At 38.7% G+C, this 27,590-nt stretch overlaps 1 protein-coding gene across 10 annotated transcripts in view; it reads left to right on the forward strand.

Annotated features, from left to right (window-relative positions):
• The first annotated feature begins 244 nt into the window (after window positions 1-244).
• Window positions 245-27,590, forward strand: part of mrtfbb (myocardin related transcription factor Bb) — a 51,630-nt gene continuing 24,284 nt past the window's right edge. For 2 of the 10 annotated variants that reach the window (XM_057860810.1, XM_057860808.1), the window contains exons 1-7: window positions 245-436; window positions 11,237-11,302; window positions 19,461-19,528; window positions 19,605-19,674; window positions 19,749-19,910; window positions 21,734-21,885; window positions 26,689-26,784. In XM_057860810.1, the coding sequence (XP_057716793.1) occupies window positions 340-436; window positions 11,237-11,302; window positions 19,461-19,528; window positions 19,605-19,674; window positions 19,749-19,910; window positions 21,734-21,885; window positions 26,689-26,784 (711 nt within the window). In that variant the 5' untranslated portion in view covers window positions 245-339. The other 8 variants (XM_057860811.1, XM_057860809.1, XM_057860812.1 and 5 more) reach the window with 7 other exon arrangements.

The following is a 27,590-nucleotide window of genomic DNA, read 5'->3' on the forward strand; positions in this document are numbered from 1 at the left end:
GCCGATTCCGATACTTTGAAAATGACGTGATCGGACCCGATCCATCTCTAGCCGTAACCAGAGTGTATTTCTGTTTTTGTAAGTATTTATACAGATAAAAATAATACAAAAATACAGTGTATTGTAATAATACAATGTTTAACTTGACTCATCTCCTAAGCTAATGCAGCAGCCCCGAGAGGGTTAACATCTGCCAGACTGTGTTCCCTCCTACTAATCTTAACACACACTCTGTGAACACACACGTTCTCAGCTGAGCCAGAGAGGAGGGGTCGCCGGCTGTCGTAGGCTCAGATCTAAGTCTGGTCTATCCCGGACGGCCGCCGACGTAGTCGCTCCATGGGACGCCAAAAGTGGCCCCCCAGCACACCACCCTCCATGATGGCATGCCTTCACGTGGAGACCCCCTCCATCTGCGCCAGCAAATTCAAATCGGGTAGGTCCTGTTACTTATCAATTTGTGATGACAATAATGAATGTTGCTGCGTGGGGGGCAGTGTGTCAACAGACTCACCAGGAAGTGACATGGCAATGTTAAAACTATTTGTATTGACTCACGTCTAACGTCACTCTAACTTTCACTGCTGGGGATACGACAAATCCAGATAGATTGATGGAAAAGGCAATGGAATATCTATAATCATCATTATCATTTAACAGCAACAGGACTGTCTACACTACTATTGCAGGTTGTCTTAACTTTTCAGTTGATTTCAGCAGGGGAATATACAGCAATATGTTGGATGTGACTATATTTTTCGAGTAACATTTCAACAATGAGGCATACGCTGTACTGTCATTATATGTCAGCTACACTGCGTGACCTATAGTCAAGTTTAACCGACCATCTGTAAGGTAGAGGTGTCAAAACTTAAAAAAAGAAAACAACTAAACTAAACTAAACTAAAAAAAAAAAAAAAAAGATGTAACTCATTGGCTGCCATTGATGGCGATAGACGTCCAATCTATCTTGACTGGTTGGTGTGGCAGCGATGTTTTAATTAGTGGACACAATTACTCAATGCCAACCTTCCCAGTTGAACTGGATTTTGTGTCTAAAACTGTGAATGGCGAGTGAGTTAAGCGCTAAAAGCAATTTATCACAATGGATTATTTTTAAAGACGTCGATCTTTCGGGTCTGATCACGTCATTTTCAAAGTATCGGAATCAGCAAAAAAATATCGGACATGCCTTTTTTAATATATACAGTGGGGAGAACAAATATTTGATACACTTTTGCCACATTATTTATTATTATTATTTTTTAATTACATCGTTTTCTAATTGTTACAGACAAAATGTCTTACACTCATCCAGAGTCTTTAGTTTTGGCTTATAGTAGGGCTGTCAAATTTATCGCATCAATGGCGGTAATAACATTAAAATATTTAACGCAATTAACGCATGCGCTGCACTACCAGCTCACGCATTGTCGCGTTCAATCTATAACGGCACCTTATACATAGAGCTAAAAGGCAACATAAAATGAGTAGAGAGAATTTTGGCGGCCTTTGAAGCCCTTGTTTAACTGGCTGAAGCCTTACAATCCCTCTCTCAACGATTAGAAATATCGCGGAAAGCAATGTGGGGAAGAAAGATAGTAGTTGATCTTTTTCTTAACACTCTACTTTATTTCCCAACGCTGAGAAGATATATCAATTGGTACCATTACGCACAGTCATGGTTGCACTTCCCATCATGCATTTGGGCAGAAGTTAAATGGCTGCAGTATCATTCACTGAAAGCTCATAAAAATCCACTAGATGGCAATATTTAGTCACAATATACAAAGTCACATTATCCTTTAAGAATTACAAGTCTTTCTATCCGTGGATCCCTCTCACAGAAAGAATGTTAATAATGTAAATGCCATCTTGAGGTTTTATTGTCATAATAAACAAATACAGTACTTATGTACTGTATGTTGAATGTATATATTCGTCCGAGTTTTATTCATTTTTTTCTTAATGCATTGCCAAAATGTATATGATCGGGAAAAATTATCGGGAATGATTGGAATTGAATCGGGAGCAACAAAAAAAAGCAGTCGGATCGGGAAATATCGGGATCGGCAGATACTCAAAATAAAACGATTAGGATCGGATCGGGAGCAAAAAACATGATCGGAACAACCCTAATTATTTTTATATCAGTTTGTACAGTATATGTAAAACAACACTAAAATTCTACACAGATTCCTACATGAATTTCAACTTACAGAGGCACTGTTTAAGTGACTAGCTCCATCTAGTGTTAAAGCTGAGACGTGCAAGACAATGTTGGCTGAAATTAAGCTTCTTGTGAGGGTTATATTCAATGACATTTTCATCACTTGCTGCGGGTTAGTAAAAACTGAGCAGCGGGCCCCAGTTGCCCCGTGAACTGTAGTTTGAAAACCCCTGGTTTCAACTTTGCATAATGTCGCGGTGGCTTAAACTAATATTAATTCTATTTTTTTAGTCTCACCTTCGATGAACAGTTAAGCCAGTAATTTTATTTTGGTCATAATGGTGGTACTTGGAGGCATAAAATATGTTTTTTGAGGTTACGCTTGGAGAGTTAAGTATTTTTTTTAGGTGGTGAACGTCGAAACCCACTGCTCGAAACTGTGAGGCAGACGTTTAAACCTCTATTCCACCGTGCTGATGTAACGAAATCTAATTGGTCTAAAATTTTCCGCAATTCATGTGCCAAAACAAACGCGAATTGGCTGCTGCTCACGCAAGTTATGTTTGCGATAACACAAACTGACTCGATACGATCCGAGGGTCCATATCTTCACAAATATCAGAGTGCATCCAAAGCCATCTTTGGGATATTTATAACCAATAACGTCAACGTAAATCACCGTCATAAAGCAGATTCATCTTTGCTCTGGCCAAGAAGCATTCATGGCAAACTATTTGTTCGGTTTCTTGAGGAATCAAATCAAATGGGAATCAAACGGGAGCTTTGCCGTGGAACAACGTGGCCGGGAAATTAGGGATGACGTCGCAGGAGCGACCTCTGTTTATGCTCCGAGGCGGCTGACGTGACGGGGAGGTTAGCCAGGGTTCAGCGCAATAGCACTCAGGGTGCGGATTGTGTCCCCTAATTTAATAAATATTCTATATTTCATTGCTTGAAGCATTCTTTACTGGCGACAATGACTCGAAGGCCTCTTTTCCCAATCTCAAAGTCTGCTTCTGCTACAAACAGCGGGTCCCGCGCGCCTTAAGCTACCCATGACATGTCACGGTTCCCAGGCCTTGTTCTCACAGCTGCCCCGTTTATTTTTGCTTGCTTGAGTCAGAAGGGCCTGTTCAACGCTTTTCCCAGGAGAGCTGTGCAGGTCTGCCTTGTGCTGTGTGTGCTCGAGTCGGGAGTATTTACTTCCTGTGAGCCACTTTGTCGATGTCTTAGCTAAGCAAATGTGGAGACATCCAGACAGGCAGGACCAGTGTTGTTAATCTTGCTTTAAAAAAGTAATTAGCAACAGTAACAAATTACCTCTCCCCAAAAATAATTGAGTTAGTAACTAAGTTACCTCATTGTAAGAATAATAAGTTACTCCGCAAAGTAACTGAAATTACTTTTCATGCTCTACACATGCTACATTGTATAACATCTTTCATATCAACATTCTATAACATTTTTCACATCAAATATGTTTATATTAACTGACTGAAATGAATTGATTTTTGCATTCCAAAAAAAAAAACCATAGGTCACACTTTTTACATTTTTAAAAACTTGAGTTTAATGGTATTCAAACTTTAACTTTCAAATGCTGTGAGAAAAAAAAGCCTTTTTGTTTTTCCTGTTGTACTGAACCCACATTTGTGTGTATCGTCACATCCCTAATATACAGTGGGGCAAATAAGTATTTAGTCAACCACTAATTGTGCAAGTTCTCCCACTTGAAAATATTAGAGAGGCCTGTAACTATCAACATGGGTAAACCTCAGCCATGAAAGACAGAATGTGGAAAAAAAAAACAGAAAATCACATTGTTTGATTTTTAAAGAATTTCTTTGCAACTCATGGTGGAAAACGAGTATTTGGTCAATACCATAAGTTCATCTCAATACTTTGTTATGTACACTTTGTTGGCAATAACGGAGGCCGAACGTTTTCTGTAACTCTTCAAAAGCTTTTCACACACTTTTGCTGGTATTTTGGCCCATTCCTCCATGCAGATCTCCTCTAGAGTAGGGATGTTTTGGGGCTGTCGTTGGGCAACACGGACTTTCAACTCCCTCCACAGATTTTCTATGGGGTTGAGATCTGGAGACTGGCTAGACCACTCCAGGACCTTGAAATGCTTCTTACAAAGTCACTCCTTTGTTGCCCTGGCTGTGTGTTTGGGATCGTTGTCATGCTGAAAGACTTAGCCACGTCTCATATTCAATGCCCTTGATGATGGAAGGAGATTTTCCCTCAAAATCTCTCGATACACGTCCCCATTCATTCTTTCCTTTACACAGATCAGTCATCCTGGTCTATTTGCAGAAAAACAGCCCCAAAACATGATGTTTCCACCCCCATGCTTCACAGTGGGTATGGTGTTCTTCGGATGCAATTAGGTATTCTCCTCCTAACACGAGAACCTTTGTTTCTACCAAAAAGTTCTATTTTGGTTTCATCTGACCATAACACATTCTCCCAGTCCTCTTCTGGATCATCCAAATGCTCTCAAGCGAACCGCAGACGGGCCTGGACGTGTATTTTCTTCAGCAGGGGGACACGTCTGGCAGTGCAGGATTTGAGTCCCTGGCGGCGCATTGTGTTACTGATAGTAGCCTTTGTTACTGTGGTCACTAGGTCCCCGCTTGTGGTTCTGGGATTTTTGCTCGCCGTTCTTGTTATCATTTTGACACCATGGGGTGAGATCTTGCATGGAGCCCCAGATCAAGGGAGATTATCAGTGGTCATGTATGTCTTCCATTTTCTAATAATTGCTCCCACAGTTGATTTCTTTACACCAAGCGTTTTACCTATTGCAGATTCAGTCTTCCCAGCCTGGTGCAGGTCTACAATTTTGTCTCTGGTGTCCTTCGATAGCTCTTTGGTCTTGGCCATAGTGGAGTTTGGAGTGTGACTGACTGAGTTTGTGGACAGGTGTCTTTTTTACCGATAATGAGTTAAAACAGGTGCCACTAATACAGGTAACGAGTGGAACCTTGTTAGAAAAAGTTAGACCTCTTTGACAGCCAGAAATCTTGCTTGTTTGTAGGTGACCAAATACTTATTTTCCACTCTAATTTGGAAATGTATTCTTTAAAAATCAAACAATGTGATTTTCTGTTTTTTTTCCACATTCTGTCTCTCATGGTTGAGGTTTACCCATATTGACAATTACAGGCCTCGCTAATCTTTTCAAGTAGGAAAACTTGCACAATTGGTGGTTGACTAAATACCTTTTTGCCCCACTGTATATTATTTTTTTAGCATCTACAAGGACAACGCCATCCTGGTGATGATAATGCATACTCAACAGGACACCAGTACATTATTTTCAATAATTGTACCCACCTGGATGCCACAAACTGTATGTAAAAAAGATTTGGCCGAGAGTTTAAGATGACGCTCGCCATGCTAAATGCTAATGCTAACGGGAACACGAATGCATTGCCAATGCTCTGAGCCACCGAGCATCCCGTTTGCAATGGCGTCACCACCCATTTCCATCCTCCTCCCTCCAACTCTGCTACCTCCCAGGCTGCTGTGACAAAATCAGACAACAAGCAGTTAATTCAACCAAATTGTAGTTACACTGCGTACGTGCCCCTTTACGTCCTCATTAACGGTAACGGCGTTGCAAAGATGGGATGAGTATTTAATCAGATTACTCGCTACTGAAAAAAAATAACGCCGTTAGTAACACCGTTATACTCCAACGCTGTTATTAACAACACTGGGCAGGTCATCATCCACCATCGCCATTGAGTTCCTTCATAAATGAGGAATATACACATTAATGACACACTACCCGTTAGGGTCGCAGACTCTCCACAGCAGTGCTCCCCAATTTACAAATAATAATTCCCATTCTATCATTCTAGACTAAAGTAATCTTTATCGTTAGCCCATTCGTAGTTATGGTTTTATTTTGGAGGGCCAAAACTGCCATGATTAACCGGGAACTTTTCAACCTCTATAAAATATTTTCATAACATTTGTGATTAGGCATGTGCCGGTATGAGATTCTGCCCGTATGATAACCTTAAGCAAAAAATATCATGATTTCACGGTATCACGGTATTGCAATTACAACTGTAAAATGTGTTACTTTGAGTTAACTTTTTTCCATTGCACAGGATTTTTATTTTTCAAAACATATTAGCAAATTGGAACATAAGTGTAATGTTAAGTTAAAAAAAAAAATCTAAATAAAATTGAAATATATATATACGTATATATATATACGTATATATATACATATATACATATATATATATATATATATATATTCCTTTAGGTGAGCGCAAACCCACAGCCACAGCTTAACATTATTATCATCAGGACAAAAATAATTGAATTATTTTCCATAAAAAGCACGAGTGTATGACTCGTATCATGTTTACATTATACTGTACATAGGGTTATTCCAATCATGTTTTTTTGCTCCCGATCCGATCCTGATCGTTTTAGTTTGAGTATCTGCCAATCACGATATTTCCCGATCCGATTGCTTTTTTTTTTGCTCCCGATTCAATTCAAATCATTCCTGATAATTTTTCCCGATCATATACATTTTGGCAATGCATTAAGAAAAAAATGAATAAAACTCGGATGAATATATACATTCAACATACAGTACATAAATACTGTATTTGTTTATTATGACAATCAATCCTTAAGATGGCATTTACATTAACATTCTTTCTGTGAGAGGGATCCACAGATAGAAAGATTTGCAATTCTTAAAGGATAAATGTGACTTTGTATATTGTGACTAAATATTGCCATCTAGTGTATTTGTTGAGCTTTCAGTAAATGATACTGTAGCCATTTAACTGTTCTGCCCAAATGCATGATGGGAAGTGCAACCATGACTGTGCGCAGTGGTACCAATTGATATATCTTCTCTGCGTTGGGAAATAACATAGGGTGTTAAGAAAAAGATCACTTACTACCTTTCTTCCCCACATTGCTTCCCACGATATTTCTAATCGTAGGGAGAGGGATTGTAAGGCTTTAGCCAATTAACAAAAGGCTCCAAAGGCTGCCAAAATTCACTCTACTCATTCTACGCTGCCTATTAGCTCTTCATATAGGTAAAACAGCGCTATTACAGATTGAACACGACAATGCGTGAGTGGGTCGTGCAGCGCATGCGTTAATTGCGTTAAATATTTTAATGTGATAAATTTTTTATAAAATTAATTACCGCCGTTAACGGGATAAATTTGATAACCCTACCTTAAGCCTAAACTAAAGACTCTGGATGAGTGTAACATATTATGTTTGTAATGTTAAATACAATTAGAAAACGATTTAATTAAAAAATATATATATATGAAAAAAAGGCATGACCGATATTTTTTTTGCCGATTCCGATACTTTGAAAATGACGTCATCGGACCCGATCGATCGGGACATCTCTAATTCTACACACACTCTCTTTCTCAACACAGACAGTTGCTAGACAGACAAAAAACGCCATGTTTTACGACCACTCGACACACTAAACACACTGGAGTTAACTCTCGTTGCTGGAGGGAAACGTTCATGATAGTGTTTACTAACTTTTAAGTTTGTATAAATGAGAAAACATACTGGAGGTATTGCCTCCACAGCAGCCACCCTAGCCACCCTACGCAAACATGTTTTACATGTCGGTCGGCCTTCCTCCTCTAAGCCTCAGCTGTCCGCAACTTTTATGTAACCATACCATACCATTCCCATACCAGCGATTTCATTTTCTTCAATGGGGCGAAAAAGTTCAGGAGTTTGACCTCCTCCAGCCATCGTGTAGCACAGCTGACTCACTGACACTGAGCAAAAATCGTTTGGGGAGTGTTAAGCCTTGCAGCTGCAAGCAAGGGATTTCTCCCTGCATTTATGGTACATTAAAAAATAGCTAATACTTTAGGGACGGTATGGCGGAAATTCTGTGCGGTTTTGAAACCGTGACATTTTCATACCATGGTATACCTTGAAACCGGTTATCGGCACATGCCTATTTGTGATCATATGTCGACTGACAACTAGTTGAATGACATATCTGTTATGGCCTGAGGGGGTCTGTATTGCTTTCACCAGCACAAACTAACTTTGAAGAGGGTCACAGGAACCCTGCCACACACAAAAAAAACCCCACAGATGTGCTGATTGCTCGATGCCATACGTCACTTCCTCCTTTCCCCATTCATTATAAAGACCGAAGTCGATGCGAACACTTTCGCGGGAATTCATTAAAGATGGCAGAGCAACAAAACACTGGAATAGTTTTGTCAGAGGAGAGAAAAAGGGAGGCTACCAGAATAAAGGACACTCAGGAATAAATATTGGCCCAGCTTTCACTGGCTGGTGGGACACCGCCCTCACCCGAACTAAGTCGCTGACGACTTCGGTTGAGGGGAGGCGGCGGGCCGGTGGGGGAGTATGACACAGAATCAAACATTTCTTATTTTCAACATCGTCATATGGTATTGTTTAGCCACAACTGGATTCATTACCTCATCACTATTCACCCTTCACACAGCCGTTGGAAACAGAAATGTCGTTGAATCAAACTGCAGGCAACCGGTAGATCAGGATTTAAGGATACTGTGCGCTGATCCTTCTTGGAAATGAAGTCTTCTTTAGACAAAACACTAGCACTTTTGTCCACCTGCGCTGCTAAAAGCGACCTAAAGTGGAAGTTCTGTAGTGTTGCTTTAATAGGGAATACTGTAATTTCCCAAATATAAGGCGCACCCGTGTATAATGCGCACCCCAAATTTACTTGTAAAATCTAGGGGAAGTTATATAACGAAGTTTATAACGCGTACCCTAATTTTAGCACCAATAAATAGAAGAATACAAGAAAACAGAGCTCGTGTACAGATACAGAAATGTCATTTTACTGACTGGTGAAACACAGCACGAGCATAGCACATTGGTAGTTCAAAACATTACCATAAACTGACAATATTTACAGTAATAATATGATTTGACAACTTCTCCAACTTACCAGAATCTAGAAAACAAAACAGATGTGACTTTTCTTTTAAAAGGCTGCTGTATAACTTGCTCGTTTCATCATGATGAATAAATGTTTCTTCCATGGATTGATACGGTAAAATGAAAGTGAGAACGTAAGTTGGAAATCCATGAGAGCTCAATAGGAACTATTGTTATTTGGGTTTGAGTTTCCCAAGGGACAGATATAGTTGACGGACACGAAGTCTGTGTGCTTACGTTTGTTATGGTCTGAGTTACGGAGCTGCAATAAATGTTGACTCAAATGAGTTCAAGAAACTAAATTCTGTGCTTTATGAAGAGTGAAAAAAGCAGAATTTAACACAGACAAAATCATTCGGCTGATTAGGGTGAAGTGTTACCGAAACAAAATGCTTTCGTCACGTAGCGTAATGGTCGGCAACGGGTCGCCGCATACGTTTCTTCAACACAACGTGGCCGTGTCAATAAAAAGAAATCGGTTTATATATATATGTAATATATATATATATGTTCCTGTCTCCATCTATGTACCCGTTTATAATGTGCACCATGATTTTACAATTTGATTTTGGGGGAAAAAGTGTGCGTTATATTCAGGAAATTACGGTACACAGTTCTATTTTTTTTTTTTTTTCTCCATTTATTAAAATGTTTTAATTAAAAAGGGGAAAAACATTCAATATTTTTTAATTATGTGTTTTTTATCATAACAGTAAATATTTTATCTTTTAAAAAAAGTGATTCATTTAATTTTTGTTGTTGTTGCTTTTTCTCAATAAAAATGAAAAAGGGGAAAAGTAAAAATTCATTTATTTATTTTTAAATTGTTTTAACTTGAAATTTCAATTAAAAAACAGGGAGAAAATTTGACAAAATTGTTCTAGACCTTGCTAGAAGTACCGAACCCCACAAGTTTCACAGGTGCATTCACCGAACCCTTCGGAATTTCATAATAAAGCCATTTTTTAAAATGAATTCATTCGTAAAATGACGCAATCTTTTTTAATTAACTGCCTAGTTCATGCCATCTGTAGGTCTGTTATACTTCCTCATACCAAGTGCCAGTCAACCTTCCACTGAGCAAACCAATTTGTCCGATTTGATAGAGGGCTAGCATTTGAAAGAAATGGAATAAAGCCTGTAAATTTAGGGCAAACTAGTCCAAAACCTGGTTTAAAACGCTACTTTGCCGAGATTTAGTCAGCGTACAAAATAGGGCTCTGCATTTCTTAACCTTCACCGAACCCCTGAGGCATACTCACCGAACCCCAGTTAAGAACCAGTGTTCTAGACCCTTCCCTTAATAAGTGAATCTGCGATACAGAAATGCCCTATTTTAAAATAATGTTTTAAATCCATGTCAAAGGGGAGAGTCCATTCATTCGCTGCCACTAACTAAGGGTTACTAACTGCAACCGTGTGTGTTGTCATGTGACAATTATTATCTCTGATTGGATAATAAGTCAACTGATTATTTTTGCTACGTCTCATTAGTGAAACTGGAAGAGCCACTATGGGCTTATCTGGCAAAAATAAAGTTAAAAACTAAGGAAAATTCTAGTGTACCCCCAAAATAGCGTTTCTTCTTCACACATCCACACAAGTGTAAAAGTATAAAGTAGGACGTGGTAAAACAACTCTTAGGAGTTTAAAAAAAAAAACTTAATGTAAATGTAACAAAGTAAATGTAACGCGTTACTACCCACCTCTTGTTAGAACGGACATGTAATCAACTTGACTAGACATGACTCACATGGCTCTCGGTGTCCTGTCTGCCTGCAGCTTTACTCATTAACAAGCTCATAGTGTAGTTGGGATTCTATTCTATTCCCCGTGTTTACTTTGGCCAAGGTGTCCAGTTCGCCGCGATCGCTACTCAAGTCCCATGTGTGGTTTACCCCCACTTCCATTTCAGCTGAATACAGGAAGTGAATTATACTGTAGTTCCTCACCCTTTGGTGTTTATTACAAAACATGGCAGCGGGCAAAACCTGCGGGAGTTGGCAGCGTGACGTCCGAGCTGGCTGCTTTGACGCCTTTTCCACTCTAATTGTTGAACTTGCTTTTGTCTGTGCACTCTGGCAGGTCTTCAGCTCTGCCTTCAGCACAGACGAAGTCGAGAGCAACTCGCAGAGCAAGGCATCATGCCCCGTGAGTACGCACCTCACACTTTTCGCCTGTTTTTTAGACTTGGGCTCAATAACTAAGTCTGGTGAGCAGTGGCTCATTTGCGTGAGCCTGGAATGTCCCTCTCCAAACAAGCTCATCACAGTAAGGCTCTAAAATGTAGGAGCAATGTAAGGATGTGTAGCCAGGAGCCCTCCCAAAAATATATAGCGGAAAACACAGACAAGGCTGAAAAAGCAGTTTCTGCTCTTGCACCCCTCTTTAAAAGAAACTGCTGTATTTTAAGCCAAAAGAACTGTTGTGTTTGATAGAAAAATATGTCTATATGCTGCCATAGCAGATTCATGGGGCATTAATTTGTCCGTTATACCCTGGAAAACCCCGTTTACAGACGTCGCGCAACCGCTTTTGTTTCAATCTAGCCAGGAATCGTATTTATTATTCGAAATGTCTGTCATTTTTAGCTTAGAATCATTAATTGATTCCTAATATTTAGTTTTAAAGAAAAAAAGAGCTTTAAAAAATTATTCACTCGCATATTTTAAACTTTTAAACAAATTACGTCACATTGAAAAAAATTACCGTCTGTAAAAAAGTCACGATATCTACCTCATAGCTATCTCTTAATTGTATTTTTTTCGTTACTGTCGCATTTCCCCCAATATTTTAGATGATAATTAATCAATCTAAACAAAGAAAAGTTGAGAAAAAAAAAAAAATTAAAGGGTAAATATATGAAAAGGAACATCTCGACCCTTCCTTAATGTCTGCGATTTCTGCATCGCGACCTTTGTTATATGACCATGTTTCACCCATAAAATTCCCAAAAAATCCAGCTGTGGCCATTCACATCTGTGTGTTGACACTTGGTGATACATGCTACATGGAGTTTTGGATCGAAACAAGAAAAGTGCGCAATAATATCACGTTAAAATCGTGGCGTCTTTAATTCTGCTCTCGCGTGTTCTCACCTCCAGTTAACGTTTTGCTTTAAATTTTTTATTTTGTTTTAAATCCCCTCCTGTTCAAAATTTTTTTTCCCCCAGAAAATTGAGATTTTAAGCTTTCCAATGATGTATCACACTTGCATATCGGACAAATTTGAAATTTGGCCAAATTGGGGGTCTCAGAGCGGAACTTCAATTAACCAGAGTGTTTTCCGCCATATATAATTTTAAATACAGTATTGTATATTTTTTTTAATCTTCACAAATCTTTCACAAATACACAGGGTGTACGTCGTCACTATTTATGGTTCACCTTAAATGAGTGATTAAATGTTCCGCCACTTGCATTAATGTCCCATTTAAAGTGCATTTTGTCTGATGTTCCCGCTTTATTTTTATTTACTGCTAGACCTACTCACACTTATAGCTTAAGTGCTAGTAACAGATTCAGACCAGAAGTTATTGTAGCATCTACTAGGAAGTCGCCAGCTTGGTCAGGGTTTTCAATCATTTATTTGGACGAGAAGAACCCAAACACGGCTAACAACATAAAACAAAACCGAAACCATTACGCCACCGACCAACCCTTCCACACAAGCTTCCTTCTCTCTCCACTGTCAGTCACATGTTGCGTTTAGGTACAGCATGCAAAACACAACCTCAGAAAGACAACATGATTCATTCTGTTATCCTTAAATATTAAATATCTTTTTTTTTTTTTATATGTAGCATATTGAAATGTCCAGGTAGTCCCCGGGTAACGAACGAGTTCAGTTCCTACGCTGGTGATGTAACCCGAATTTCCACGCAAGTCGTAATGAACCCTCTAAGTACCCCTGAATACCCCCCCAAATTTCAAAATTCAAAAATTATATGTCATTGTACTTTTCTTGCCAAGATGTTGGAGCAAAGTCCTAGCTAAACAGCGAGCTAATCTCCGAAATGACGATTTCAGACGTCCCTGTGGTTTCCTGACTTTATTCAGTTGCTCATGACATCAACACTTGCAGAATGAAACTAAAATAAAAATGAAATTCAATCAGTTTCATCTTCAATAACAGCAATACAAATTTGCGTTTGTAACTAGCTACTGTTACAGCAAATACAATCCACACAAACGATTAGCATGTATCAGTTAGTATCCTTACATCATCAAAAACAATCACGTAACCTCGCCCAATGTATTTGACAACAATTGAAAACGCACAATAAACAGTACAAAAGGTGTTATATACAGGTGTTGTCTCTGTCGATGCTTCACAAGCAACAAAAGTTGCCGCTGTCATCTTTCCCCTGTGTCTCTCTCTCTCGCTCTCTCTCTCTCTCTCACTCGGCTGCGCGACTTCTTCGTTGGAGCAAAAGTGTTCTTCCTTGTGTGTGCGCGTGTGCTCTTCTTCGTGTGAGCAAATACGTTGATCTTTGTGTGTACATGTTCTTTTAGTTGCGTGTGTACTACCTGCTCTATGCCTCCTGCGCCAAAATAAAAGCATGCATCACAAAACATAAGTCAACATTATTAATAAACAAAACATAACAAAACAAAACAAAAAACCGACTGGGAAGCGTAGCAAGGGTATTTTCTTTTTCCTAATCCAAATATGCAATTTGGCGCCTTATCCACTAGATGGCGCCTGAGGCAACCGCCAATCTGGCCTGTGCCTTTCACAGAAAGAATGTTTATAATGTTAATGCCATCTTGTGGATTTATTGATATAATAAACAAATACAGTACTTATATACAGTACATTGAATGTATACATCCGTCTTGTCTTATCTTTCTATTCCAACAATAATTTACAGAAAAAAAGGCATATTTTAGAGATTGTTTGAATTGCGATTAATTACTATTAATGAATTTTTAAGTTGTGATAACCAGTGTTGTTAATCTTACTGAAAAAAAGTAATTAATTATAGTTACAAATTACTTCTCCCAAAAAGTAATTGCGTTACTAACTCAATTACCTGAATGTAAGAGTAATCAGTTACTTGGCAAAGTAATTGGTGATAATTACTTTTTTTTTTTTTTTCCCTCAAAAAAAAAAAAAAAAAAAAAAAACAACTTTGGCCACACTATGTGAAGTTTTTTGTGGAGGTTTTTGGTACAATTGGCCCGAGCCCAATTCTTTACCCTAATTTACCCTTTACCCTGAATCAACTGTTAAAAGTTGTTAAAATTGCTCCCATTATTGCATTAGTTCCCTTCTCTCTACTTTCGACATATGAAAGTTTTAAAACTGTTTCATCATTTAAAGATAGATTCAAGTCAAGATTTTGCCGATTTAGAAGTATTTTAGATAAAAAGTTACTTAGGTTCGCGAGGAAGGTTCTCTACAACAGAGCCGTCCTAAAAAGCCTACTGCTTTAAGATGGCGGCTGTCATTTTGCATCTAGTTATATCTATATACAGTACACGTGATATCTACCATGTCTACCATATCTACCATAACATGCGGGCGTAGTTTGTCCGGCTATCGGCTACAACATGTATTATTGGAGCTACCTAGCATCGCGTTTGCTCGGCGTCACAACTTTCTTGGCTCCTCCCCGCTCCTGCTCTGCTTTGTCGTCTCGGTGAGTCCGTCTCCCTCAGACTTTTCGACCAATATAGTAACGCATAGTAACGCATGCCTTTCCGTCCTCAGTAACGGTAACGGCGTTGCCAAGATGAGAAAAGTAATTAATTAGATTACCCACTACTGAAAAAAAATAACGCCGTTAGTAACGCCGTTATATTGTAACGCCATTATTAACAACACTGGTGATAACTCCATTAAAAATTTTAATCGTTTGACAGCCCTAGTATTTAGTTTCTCCACCCAAAAATTTGTCACTTGCTTTAAACCGTTTCAGTGCCATTGGCCTTGTTAAACGTCAATCCACTTTTACTGGGAGGGGCAAATGAGCGTCGAGTGCTGTTAATGGCAGCCAACGAGTGACCTTTTTTTTTTTTTTTTTTTTTTTAAATCATAATTTGGGCTTGAAAGGGTTAATCAAAGTTAAACCATTAATACAGTACAAAAGAAAGAGGTGACTGTTACTCTCTTAAATGGAGAAAGAACACATAATAAGATGAAACGATTACGTTTTGTTTTTTTTTTTTTTTGTCTAAAAGATTTTAACAACCATTGTAGTCTCTTAAGGGAATCGTGTCGATAAAAGTCATTTTATCTGCTGGTATGTGTAGAACAGTCAAAGTCCCCCGCACAATGGGTGAGCATCTCCCTGGCTCCACATAACTTCATGAGTCACTGGCTGGGCCTTTGCTGGAGGTCGCTCACCCCTTTGGACTCGCACAAAAACCTCCAGCGGGCCAGTCTTCACTAAAAGCGCGTAGCCGTCCCCTCGGTACAGTAGGTATGCTTTGTGATGACTCTTTTGGTTTCCTCCCGACATATGTGTCGTCAGTTAAATCAAATGGTGTTGCTCATAGCGGAGGTGACTGTGTGCGCAGTCAACTCCACCCACGGCCGAGTGAGAACATATTGTGCTCTTTTTTTTCTTTTTATAAACGATTAAAAAATTTCCAGTTGTCTTAAAGCAACACTTGGTAAGTTTTAAACCTTTATTAAATATTTTCATAACATTTGTGATAAAATGTCGAATGAAAACTAGTTGATTGACACCTCTTTTATATCTTGAGGGGGTCTGTATCGCTTTCACCTGCATTAATTAACTTTGAGGGAGGGTAGCAGAAACCCTGCTACACAAAAAAAATACAAATGTGCTGACTGCTTGACGGCATACGTCACCTCCCACTTTCCCCATTCATTATAAAGACGGAAGACGCTTTTCCGAGAATTCTGCAAAGATGGCAGAGCAACAAGAGATAAAAAGTTTTGTCTGAGGAGGAAAAAAAAAGACAGGCTACCAGGATATACAGAATAAACATTGACCTGGCTTTTACTCACTGGCGTGACACCCCCCCCCCCTCCCCAAGTTCAGGTGGGTTGGAGGGTTAGCCACACAAAGCCACACATTTGCTAACTGTCATATGCTATTGTTTAGCTACAACTGGATTCATTACCTTATAACTATTCATCCTTCACACAGCTGCTGGAAACAGAAATGTTGTTTAATCTATATGCAGGTGACCGGGAGACAGATTTTTGATTGATTGAGTATTTTACGACACTGCGGGTGAGCGCTGGTCCTCATGGGAAATGCAGTCTTCCTTAAGGCGAAACACTACCGCTTTTGTTCACCGACGTCGCTAAAATCTACCGAAACTGAAAAGTTCACCAAGTGTTACTTTTAGGGCTGTCAAAATTATCGCGTTAACGGGCGGTAATTAATTTTTAAAATTAATCACGTTAAAATATTTGACGCAATTAACGCACATGCCCCGCTTAGACAGATTTAAATGATAGTACAGTGAAATGCCCACATGTTAATTGTGTTTTATGGAGTTTTGCCGCCCTCTGCTGGTGCTTGGGTGCGACTGATTTTATAGGCTTCGGCACCCATGAGCATTGTGCAAGTAATTATTGACATCAACAATGGCGGGCTACTAGTTTATTTTTTGATTGAAATTTTTTAAAATTTTATTAAAACGAAAACATTAAGAGGGGTTTTAATATAAAATTTCTGTAACTTGTACTAACATTTATCTTTTTAGAACTACAAGTCTTTCTATCCATGGATCGTTTTAACAGAATGTTAATAATGTTAATGCCATCTTGTTGATTTATTGTTATAATAAACAAATACAGTCCCTATGTACCGTATGTTGAATGTATTTATCCATCTTGTGTCTTATCTTTCCATTCCAACAATAATTTACAGAAAATATGGCTTTTTTAATAGATGGTTTGAATTGCGATTAATTACGATTAATTAATTTTTAAGCTGTAATTAACTCGATTGAAAATTTTAATCGTTTGACAGCCCTAGTTACTTTAAGTCATTTTTTGCCATTTAGAACAAGGACTGGATCTGAATGCTCATCTTTCAGTGCAATTAACAGAGATAGACGTCCAAACCAAGATACCAAGTGTTTCGTTAAGTGTTTATATGGAGCTCATTTTACCTCATTGGCTGCCACTGAAGGTACAGACATCCAATCCAAATATACTTTTGGGGTTAAAATGAAAAACGAATTGGAAATCCTTTGCAGTCAATGTTAGCCAATGACTTAACACCTAAAAATAAATCCATTTTACATGATTCCGATCCTCTGTTTACAAAAGTGGAACAGTTTCAAGTTGCATGCTCAGATCGTTCTCAAAGAGGCCCTCGGAGGAAATAAGTTTGGACACCCCTGCACTACATTGTGCAAGGGCGTAGGTTTGCATTGGGACGGTAGGGACATAACACTACCAACTTTTCAGGATGTTCAAATTATCCCCACCAACTTTTAAGCAATCTTATTTGCATTATATAATGACTTCAGTTATATAGGTCATTTAGATTGTCTTCCTATATGTTGTAAGGATAGAATTGATCCTCTCATTATTAAATCAATTACAGTAGTTTCATTATGTTCACTTACATTGACCCCTTTTCACTTGTTGAATGTGCCAGTCCATTTTTCCCCTGAAACGCACGTTTGATTGGCTGATGACTTGAACCCCCCCCCCCACACACACACACCCATTCACAGTCCGACAGATATTCAACATGCTGCCTCCCCCGCCCCCTTCAAAGACGAGGGATATCAGAAAAAAAAAATTCCGCCAGCAGCAGCCACTGTAAGTAATGTAAAAAGATGTCAATTTTGTGGAGGTGGGGAACACTCCACTAATTTTGCTACTGCTACAGTGCTTTAAGTCAAATTTACTCAATGAGATTTCTTGAAATAATAAAAACAGCTAGCTGAAAATAAGTTTAACAGACTTATTTTAAGCAAAATGTTCGTATTAGGGCTGTCAAAATTATCACGTTAACGGGCGTTAATTCATTTTTTAAATTAATCCCGTTAAAATATTAGACGCAATTAACACAGATGCCCCACTCAGACAGATTTAAATGACAGTACAGTGAAACACTCACTTGTTGTGTTTTATGGAGTTTTGCCGCCCTCTGCTGGCGCTTGGGTGCGACTGATTTTATAGGCTTCAGCACCCATGAGCATTGTGTAAGTAATTATTGACACCAACAATGGTGTTTAATGGTGGTGGTTAAAGTTTATTTTTTGATTGAAAATTTTACAAATTTTATTAAAACGAAAACATTAAGAGGGGTTTTAATATAAAATTTCTATAACTTGTAATAAATTTTTTCTTTTAAGAACTACAAGTCTTTTTATCCATGGATCGCTTTAACAGAATGTTAATAATGTTTATGCCATCTTGTTGATTTATTGTTATAATAAACAAATACAGTCCTTGTGTACCGTATGTTGAATGTATATATTCATCTTGTGTCTTATCTTTCCATTCCAACAATAATTTACAGAAAAATATGGCATATTTTATAGATGGTTTGAATTGCGATTAATTGCGATTAATTACGATTAATTAATTTTTAAGCTGTAATTAACTCAATTAAAAATTTTAATCGTTTGACAGCCCTAGTTCGTATATTTAATCTTAAAAGGAAAACGTGTTTGTCAGAAATGTTCTTAATTCAAGAATATTGTTCAAAACATTATTTGAAATGTTTTTTCTTGATTTAGGTGAAAAAAGATGGCCAACTTTTAGATGTATGGGCTCAATATGAACAAATAGTAATATTTACTTAAAGTAAGTGAAAGAATCTGATGCATTAATCTGTTAACTAGCCTTTAACACTCCAAAAAAGATGGAGAAAAATATTTGACTTAAAAAAAATCATCAGATTAAGACGTTATAAATTTGCAGTGTGAAAGTTAGTATAGGTCAATACAGATTTATTTTGCTTTAATCATTTAGCCTATCAATTAATTTGGTTCATATTGGTGAGAAATATAGCCCTGACCCCCATTCACCAAATATGTTTGGTCTTATTAATGTCCCGTCCCCAGCAAAAAGTGTATATGCAGGTTATGCTGTAATATCGTCCCTACTAATATTAAGACCGAACCTACGCCCTTGACATTGTGTGTATGTCACACACGCACACACAACACACACAATGCACGACAGAGAACCAACATTTTCAATTTGTGATTTTTTTTTTTTACCTCCCTAAAATGTACATTATAGTTGAGAAACTACAGTACTTGTTTAATTTCACATTTGACGCGTGGGCAGGAACTTCAGAGACTGTTTGTATACAAGTAATGAAAAAGTTCGTTTGAATGATTCCATTCCTTTCAGCTCTAAAAGCCCCTGCTGCCTTCCACGAGAGGATTCGCAGTCTGGAGAGAGCGAGGGTAAAAGACATGGTTTGCCATTGATTCACTGCTCTCTAGTCCATTTGCAAGCCATCCAATCTGAGTTTTTTCCCCTCGTTTTTTTCAGACGGGGAACTTCCTGAAGCACAAGCTTTGCCGCAGACCGGCTCGCTCCGAGTTGGTCCGCATTCTGAAAGGTGAGAAAAGTTTATTCTTTCAGTTCCCTCACAATGTTAAAATTGGCTAACTAGAGCCAACTTCCTCGCAATAGAGAGCAAGGCCGATGCTTCCCTGCAGGCCGCTCAGATGAAGCTGAAGAGGGCCCGGCTGGCTGAAGAGCTCAATCAAAAAATAGCCTGCAGACCTGGACCCATGGAACTGGTGGAGAAGAACATCCTGCCTGTGGACAGCGGTGTCAACAAGGACCGCGAAGGTAGATACTCTTCTTGAGAAAAGGGCACTGCTTTAAGTTTAATAACCAGCGCAGTCAATGCATAAGAATTTAACTTGTAAATCAGGGGTGACCAAACTTTTTGCAAAGGGGGCCAGATTTGGTGTGGTAAAAATGTGGAGGGCTGACCTTGGCCTTTACGTAGAACTATACCTTTTCCAAATTTTAGCAAGCCATTCTGTGTGTCACATTTGCTTTATTATTTTTTTTAAACAAATTTAGGGCTGTCAAAATTATCGCGTTAAAGGGTGGTAATTAATTCTTTTAATTAATCATGTTAAAGTATTTGACGCAATTAACGCACATGCCCCGCTCAAACAGATTAAAATGACAGCACAGTGTCATGTCCACTTGTTATTTGTGTTTTTTGGTGTTTTGTCGCCCTCTGCTGGCGCTTGGGTGCGACTGATTTTATGGATTTCAGCACTATGAGCATTGTGTAATTATTGACATTAACAATGGCGAGTTACTAGTTTGTTTTTTCATTGAAAATTTTACAAATTTTATTAAAACGAAAACATTAAGAGGGGTTTTATGATAACATTTCTATAACTTGTGCTAACATTTATCTTTTAAGAACTACAAGTCTTTCTATCCATGGATCGCTTTAACAGAATGTTAATGTTAATGCCATCTTGTTGATTTATTGTTATAATAAACAAATACAGTACTTATGTACAGTATGTTGAATGTATATATCCGTCTTGTGTCTTATCTTTCCATTCCAACAATAATTTACAGAAAAATATGGGATATTTTATAGATGGTTTGAATTGTGATTAATTACGATTAATTAATTTTTAAGCTGTGATTAACTCGATTAAAAACTTAAATTGTTTGACAGCCCTAAATTAATTATTTCAACAATCTCGCAACTAGCCTTTGTGGCGTTCTCTTTCGACTCTCGGGCTCATGCGAAATACTGCTGCTGTAAAATTAAACAAGCTTCAAGTTGTTTCAATTTCTCGCTACATATTTTCCCTGTAATCTTGTCATACATGTCAGCGTGTCTTGTTTGTTAATATCACCTCACATTGAACTAAAAAACAACTGTCTCTTTGCAAATGACGCAGACACAGTTGTTGCATATTTTAGAGAAGAAATACAGTAGTCCAATTTCCACCTATCCTTGAAGTGTCGGCCGTCACAGTCAACTTTCTTTTTTTTTTGTCGATTGTCGCCGTTTAAGAAATGGGGAATAAAGGGCAACGCGGGGTAATGTTGCTTAGAGTGCTGCTGCCTTTTAGCGGGTAAATGAGGAGCAACATTTAGTGTGTAAGATACTTCATATGCTGGTAGCAGTACTGCTGATTAATTTATGAATTCTGTGTGTGGGCCAGACGTTATTGATTAAATGACAGAGGCTGGGGGCTGGATGAAATTTGACCACGGGCCGCGTTTGGCCCCCGGGCCGGACTTTGGACATGTTGTAAATCAAGGTACTCTATCACCATATTGTGGAAATGGCCCGATTTTAGTAAGTCTAAGCTAGACATTTACTTGAGAAAAATGTAGTAATAGGAGTAGATTTGCACTATAAATGCATTTTTCACATATTATTTCTTTGGCCAGCAATGGTAATAGTGCTTAAACTGTTATGACCCCATGCTGCTCATACCAAAATAGATGCACAGTACACATTCCTTCCTATTTCTTATCTTTATTGTTATTTATGTTTCGCCCCCTTTTTGTTTTTTTGTAAAGCCCTTATGTGCCTAGTTAGAAAAGAAAGCCTCCCCCCGAATTATGACTCGGTGCTAAATCTTGACTGTTGTTCTAGCAGTATTAAAATGTTTGTCCTCCAGGCGATAGTCCAGACCCCAGCGAGATGGCCGATGTTTACACTTTTACCGACGACAAGAGTGACGCTTTATCGCCAGATCCATGTCTCCAAACGTCTCCCGGCACCAGCTCGACTGAGGCTGCGTCTCTTTGTTCTTCCAGCTCCCCTGTACAGGTAAGACTAATACTAAAACCACTTAAGTTGCCATGAGTCAATATTATGGTTGAGCATCGTTTGCAATTGAACGATTCCGATTCCACGTCTCGGTTCTGGTTCCGAATGATTCTCGATTCCGATTCTTTTAAGAGGCAGGATCAAAAAAACAAAACAAAAAAAAACAAAAAAAAGAGGCAGGGTAAAAAAAATGCCTAGTTTATATTAATGTCTTCTCAATGATTTTTTAAATAATATGAACTTCTCACAGGGCTATTTTTAATTTGTATATAAATTAGGGCTGTCAAAATTATCGCGTTAATGGGCGGTTATTAATTTTTTTCAATTAATCACATTAAAATATTTGACGCAATTAAAGCACAAATGCCCCGTTCAAACAGATTAAAATGACAGCACAGTGAATTGTGTACCTGTTGTGTTTTTCGGAGATCTGTCGCCCTCTGCTGGCGCCTGGGTGTGACTGATTTTATAGGCTTCAGCACCCATGAACGCATTGTGTAAGTAATTATTGACATCAACAATGGCGGGCTACTAGTTTATTTTTTTGATTGAAATTTTTACAAATTGTATTAAAACGAAAACATTAAGAGGGGTTTTAATGTAAAATTTCTATAACTTGTACTAACATTTATCTTTTAAGAACTACAAGTCTTTCTATCCATGGATCGCTTTAACAGAATGTTAATAATGGTAATGCCATCTTGTTGATTTATTGTTATGATAAACAAATACAGTACTTATGTACAGTATGTTGCATGTACTGTATGTATCTGTCTTTATCTTTCCATTCCAACATTAATTTACAGAAAAATATGGCATATTTTATAGATTGTTTCAATTGCGATTAAATTGCGATTAATTACAATGAATTAATTTTTAAGCTGTAATTAACTCGATTAAAAATTATAATCGTTTGACACCCCTAATATAAATATCAGTTTTTGAACTTGAATGTGATGACGTTTCTTTCCATAAGAGTGCACTTTCACAAAGATGTTTATTTTTCAAACGCTCACAGAGAAAACATTTACACATATTCTTTTTCCATACAGTACATGTACCTTAGCTATATGTAGTTATAATCTTCTATTGATTATAATTTGATGTAGATGAGGCAAAAATAATAAGGTTTCCTTATTTGTAAAACCGATTCTGTTGTGTTTACAGACACGTGCAATGTTTATGTTGTGACAATACCAGTTAGGTCAGTGAGTGGCGCTGTAGGAGTGTGTACGTATAATGCGTAGAAGAAGAGATGAGAGTGGCTGGCTAGGATGATATGTGATGTTTGCATGTACTCACTGGTACGAGTTCATTAAAAAAGTTATCGAATGCTTCATATGGCTACTTCTGTCTGAACAAGCAAAACAACACAACACAAAAGATTCTAAAACAAAAATCCTTTTAATACAGTTGATTTTAACGGAGGTGGCAACGCGCTACGTAAAGTACTTAGCTGCTTATATAGCTACATTAGCACGATGTAATATGACTTATTCTTGTACTATTCCATCCATCCATCCATCAATGTAGCACGATGTAATATGACTTATTCTCGTACTATTCCATCCATCCATCCACCCACCCACTTGCCTGGCACAGCCAGACTATTCTAACTGTATTTTTCAAACACTGTGAGAAATAGTCTGGGACCCAGCCCATTAACGGCCTCTCGACCAAAGTACAAAATCAATCGTCCAATCAGATTCGTTTATTGGCGTGACATGTTTTTAACGAGTAACGTCACACTTGCGCGCCGAAAGTCGTGTCTACAACAATACAGATGGCGAACGGGAGAGCCGAGAATATGTTCCAATCTGTGGTGAAACCAGTTTTAAATTACCAAAAACACATCGAAACAAGTCATTGACAACAGTCAACATGGCTCGCTCTAGCCATGTTGAATAAACTTCTCCATTCTCCGCTCACGCTAATTACTTGTCGCTTTAACAACGTCACGTATGCCCGTTGCTGATTGGTCCACTCCGCTGTCTGTTTGCTGTGGCTTGTTCCGCCCTCGGAATTTGAGCTGCCGGACGGTCGCCAGACTCAATTGCTGGAACAGCGGTGAGTCTGGTATACAAGGCAACCCACCCACCGCTTAATGTGGGGTCGGGTGGCGGGGGCAGCAGAACACAGACATAATTTATTGTTTTACTTACATTTACACTTCTGACTTGTTAGAGGATTGGCGCAGCTTGTCAAATAAAGCGGCACTCAGCTACAGTGGGGCAAATAAGTATTTAGTCAACCACTAATTGTGCAAGTTCTCCCACTTGAAAATATTAGAGAGGCCTGTAATTGTCAACATGTGTAAACCTCAACCATGTGAGACAGAATGGGGAAAAAAATCAGAAAATCACATTGTTTGATTTTTAAATAATTTATTTGCAAATCATGGTGGAAAATAAGTATTTGGTCAATATCAAAAGTTCATCTCAATACTTTGTTATGTACCCTTTGTTGTCGATAACAGAGGCCAAACGTTTTCTGTAACTCTTCACAAGCTTTTCACACACTGTTGCTGGTATTTTGGCCCATTCCTCCATGCAGATCTCCTCTAGAGCAGTGATGTTCTGGGGCTGTCGTTGGGCAACACGGACTTTCAACTCCCTCCTCACCCAGTGGCACCCAGTGAAATGATAACAAGAAAGGTGAGCAAAAATCCCAGAACCACTTGGGGGGACCTAGTGAATGAGCTACAGAGAGCTGGGACCACAGTGACAAAGGCTACTATCGGTAACACAATGCGCCGCCAGGGACTCAAATCCTGCACTGCCAGACGTGTCCCCCTGCTGAAGAAAGTACACGTCCAGGCCCATCTGCGGTTCGCTAGAGAGCATTTGGATGATCCAGAAGAGGACTGGGAGAATGTGTTATGGTCAGATGAAACCAAACTAGAACTTTTTGGTAGAAACACAGGTTCTCCTGTTTGGAGGAGAAAGAATACTGATGTGCACCATACCCACTGTGAAGCATGGGCGGTGGAAACATCATGCTTTGGGGCTGTTTTTCTGCAAAGGGACCCGGACGACTGATCTGTGTAAAGGAAAGAATGAATGAGGCCATGTATCGAGAGATTTTGAGTGAAAATCTCCTTCCATCAGCAAGGGCATTGAAGATGAGATGTGGCGGGGTCTTTCAGCATGACAATGATCCCAAACACACAGCCAGGGCAACAAAGAAGTGGCTTCGTAAGAAGCATTTCAAGGTCCTGGAGTGGCCTAGCCAGTCTCCAGATCTCAACCCCATAGAAAATCTGTGGAGGGAGTTGAAAGTCCGTGTTGCCCAACAACAGCCCCAAAACATCACTGCTCTAGAGGAGATCTGCATGGAGGAATGGGCCAAGATACCAGCAACAGTGTGTGAAAAGTTTTGTGAAGAGTTACAGAAAACGTTTGGCCTCCGTTATTGCCAACAAAGGGTAATAACAAAGTATTGAGATGAACTTTTGGTATTGACCAAATACTTATTTTCCACCATGATTTGCAAATAAATTCTTTAAAAATCAAACAATGTGATTTTCTGTTTTTTTTCCACATTCTGTCTCTCATGGTTGAGGTTTACCCATGTTGACAATTACAGGCCTCTCTTATATTTTCAAGTGGGAGAACTTGCACAATTGGTGGTTGACTAAATACTTATTTGCCCCACTGTATTTTTCAAATGCTCACAGAGAAAACATTTACACATATTCTTTTGCCATACAGTACATGTACCTTAGCTATATTTAGTTATAATCTTCTACTGATTATAATTTGATGTAGATGAGGCAGAAATAATAAGGTTTTCTTATTTGTAAAACCAATTCTGTTGTGTTTACAGACACGTACAATGTTTATGTTGTTACAATACCAGTTAGGCCAGTGAGTGGCGCTGTAGGAGTGTGTACATATAATGCGTAGAAGAAGAGATGAGAGCGGCTGGCTAGGATGCTATGTGATGTTTGCATGTACTCACTGGTACGAGTTCATTAAAAAAGTTATCGAATGCTTCATATGGCTACTTCTGTCTGAACAAGCAAAAGAACACAACACAAAAGATTCTAAAACAAAAATCCTTTTAATACAGTTGATTTTAACGGAGGCGGCAATGCGCTATGTAATGTACTTAGCTGCTTACTGTATATAGCTACATTAGCACGATGTAATACGACTTATTCTCGTAGTATTCCATCCATCCATGCATCCATTCACCCATCCACCCACCCACCGCTTAATGTGGGGTCAGGTCGCGGGGGCAGCAGAAGACAGACATAACTTATTGTTTACTTACCTGGTTCTGACTGGTTAGAGGATCGGCGCAGCTTGTCAAATAAAGCGGCGCTCAGCTATGCGCTTGGCACTCTGCACTTGTATTCCATGAAGTCGGAGGTGTTTAATCATATTGGTCGTGCAGCCATCTTTGCATGATATAGTTGTGTTGCAGATGATGCACTGTGCTGACTGGTCTTTTTTTTTTTTTTGTAAAGTTGAGCCAAACTTTTGAGCGCCGCCGCATTGTGTCCATGGTTGTAATCAAGTTGCAATGCACAAACACATGCTTCATGTGGCTTCGTCTTCGTGGTTTTCGGCAGCAATTTTTTTCTGCTCGGCATTCAGGGCATCGAAACATGGAATCAAAATTTTAAAATTCGAACGGTCGTCGGAGTGTTAGAACCGGATCCCATCGATGCCCGACCCTAGTCAATATAGTCATGAGATTTATGGGCTGCAGAGTGTTTTTTTGCATTTAGTCTTGAAAGTAAACATAAAAGCTTAATAATTACTTGTTACACCCTGATGTTGTGTGTCCTTCACTAAGCAGCCTCAACCATCTGAGTCCTCACCTGACCACTCCTCCTCCTCCAGTGAGCAACTGGCAGCTTCATCTCAGTCAATCACTGCTGTGCTCACAAAGGTTAGTTTATTTTTACCCTAAAAGCAGCTTATATATAAATATCACGTAACATTGTGTTTTGGTGGTTAAAATACTGTATTTTTCAGACTACAACTCAGTTTTTTTTTCACAGTTTGGCCAAGGGTGGGATTTATTCTCTGGAGCGATTTATGTGTGAATTTATAAACCAGTGCTGTCAAATTTATCGCGTTAACGGGCGATAATTAATTCTTTAAATTAATCACGTTAAAATATTTACGCAATTAATGCATGCACGGAATGACCCGTGCTTGCTTTGCCTCAAACAGTTTACAATGACGCCATTTTAGCACATTGAGAGCGAAAAGGCAGAGAAATGCGAGTGGACACAGGCGTTCATTGGACCGCGCCTTTGGCTTAAGATCTTTTTCTTAACATGCTCTATTGAACGCAACGCAGAACATACTGTATACCATTTGAAGCCACCACTGACAGTCATGGTTTCCCAACTTCCCATCATGCGTTTGGGCAGAACAGTTAAGTCGCTACAGTATCATTTAGTGAAAGCACAACAATAATAATATTCCTATCTCTCAAAAAAATAATGTTCACAAAAAGAAAAGCGCTCAGTGCAAAGAGAACTAGCATTCCCAATCAAAATAGCTATGCAAAATACACATAAAACTTAATCAGACTTTGCCTTGGCAAGATCTCTAATTAATTTAAAACTCACCATTGACACCTTATGGTGTATTTCAATCACTACCTTACGTAGTCAAAGACACCGTGGAAGAACGGCAGGGAGCCCATGTAACATCCCGCTCGGCGACGTCAACAATGACGAGCTA

This window comes from Corythoichthys intestinalis, chromosome 16 (assembly GCF_030265065.1).
Source record: "Corythoichthys intestinalis isolate RoL2023-P3 chromosome 16, ASM3026506v1, whole genome shotgun sequence".
NCBI lineage: Eukaryota > Metazoa > Chordata > Actinopteri > Syngnathiformes > Syngnathidae > Corythoichthys > Corythoichthys intestinalis.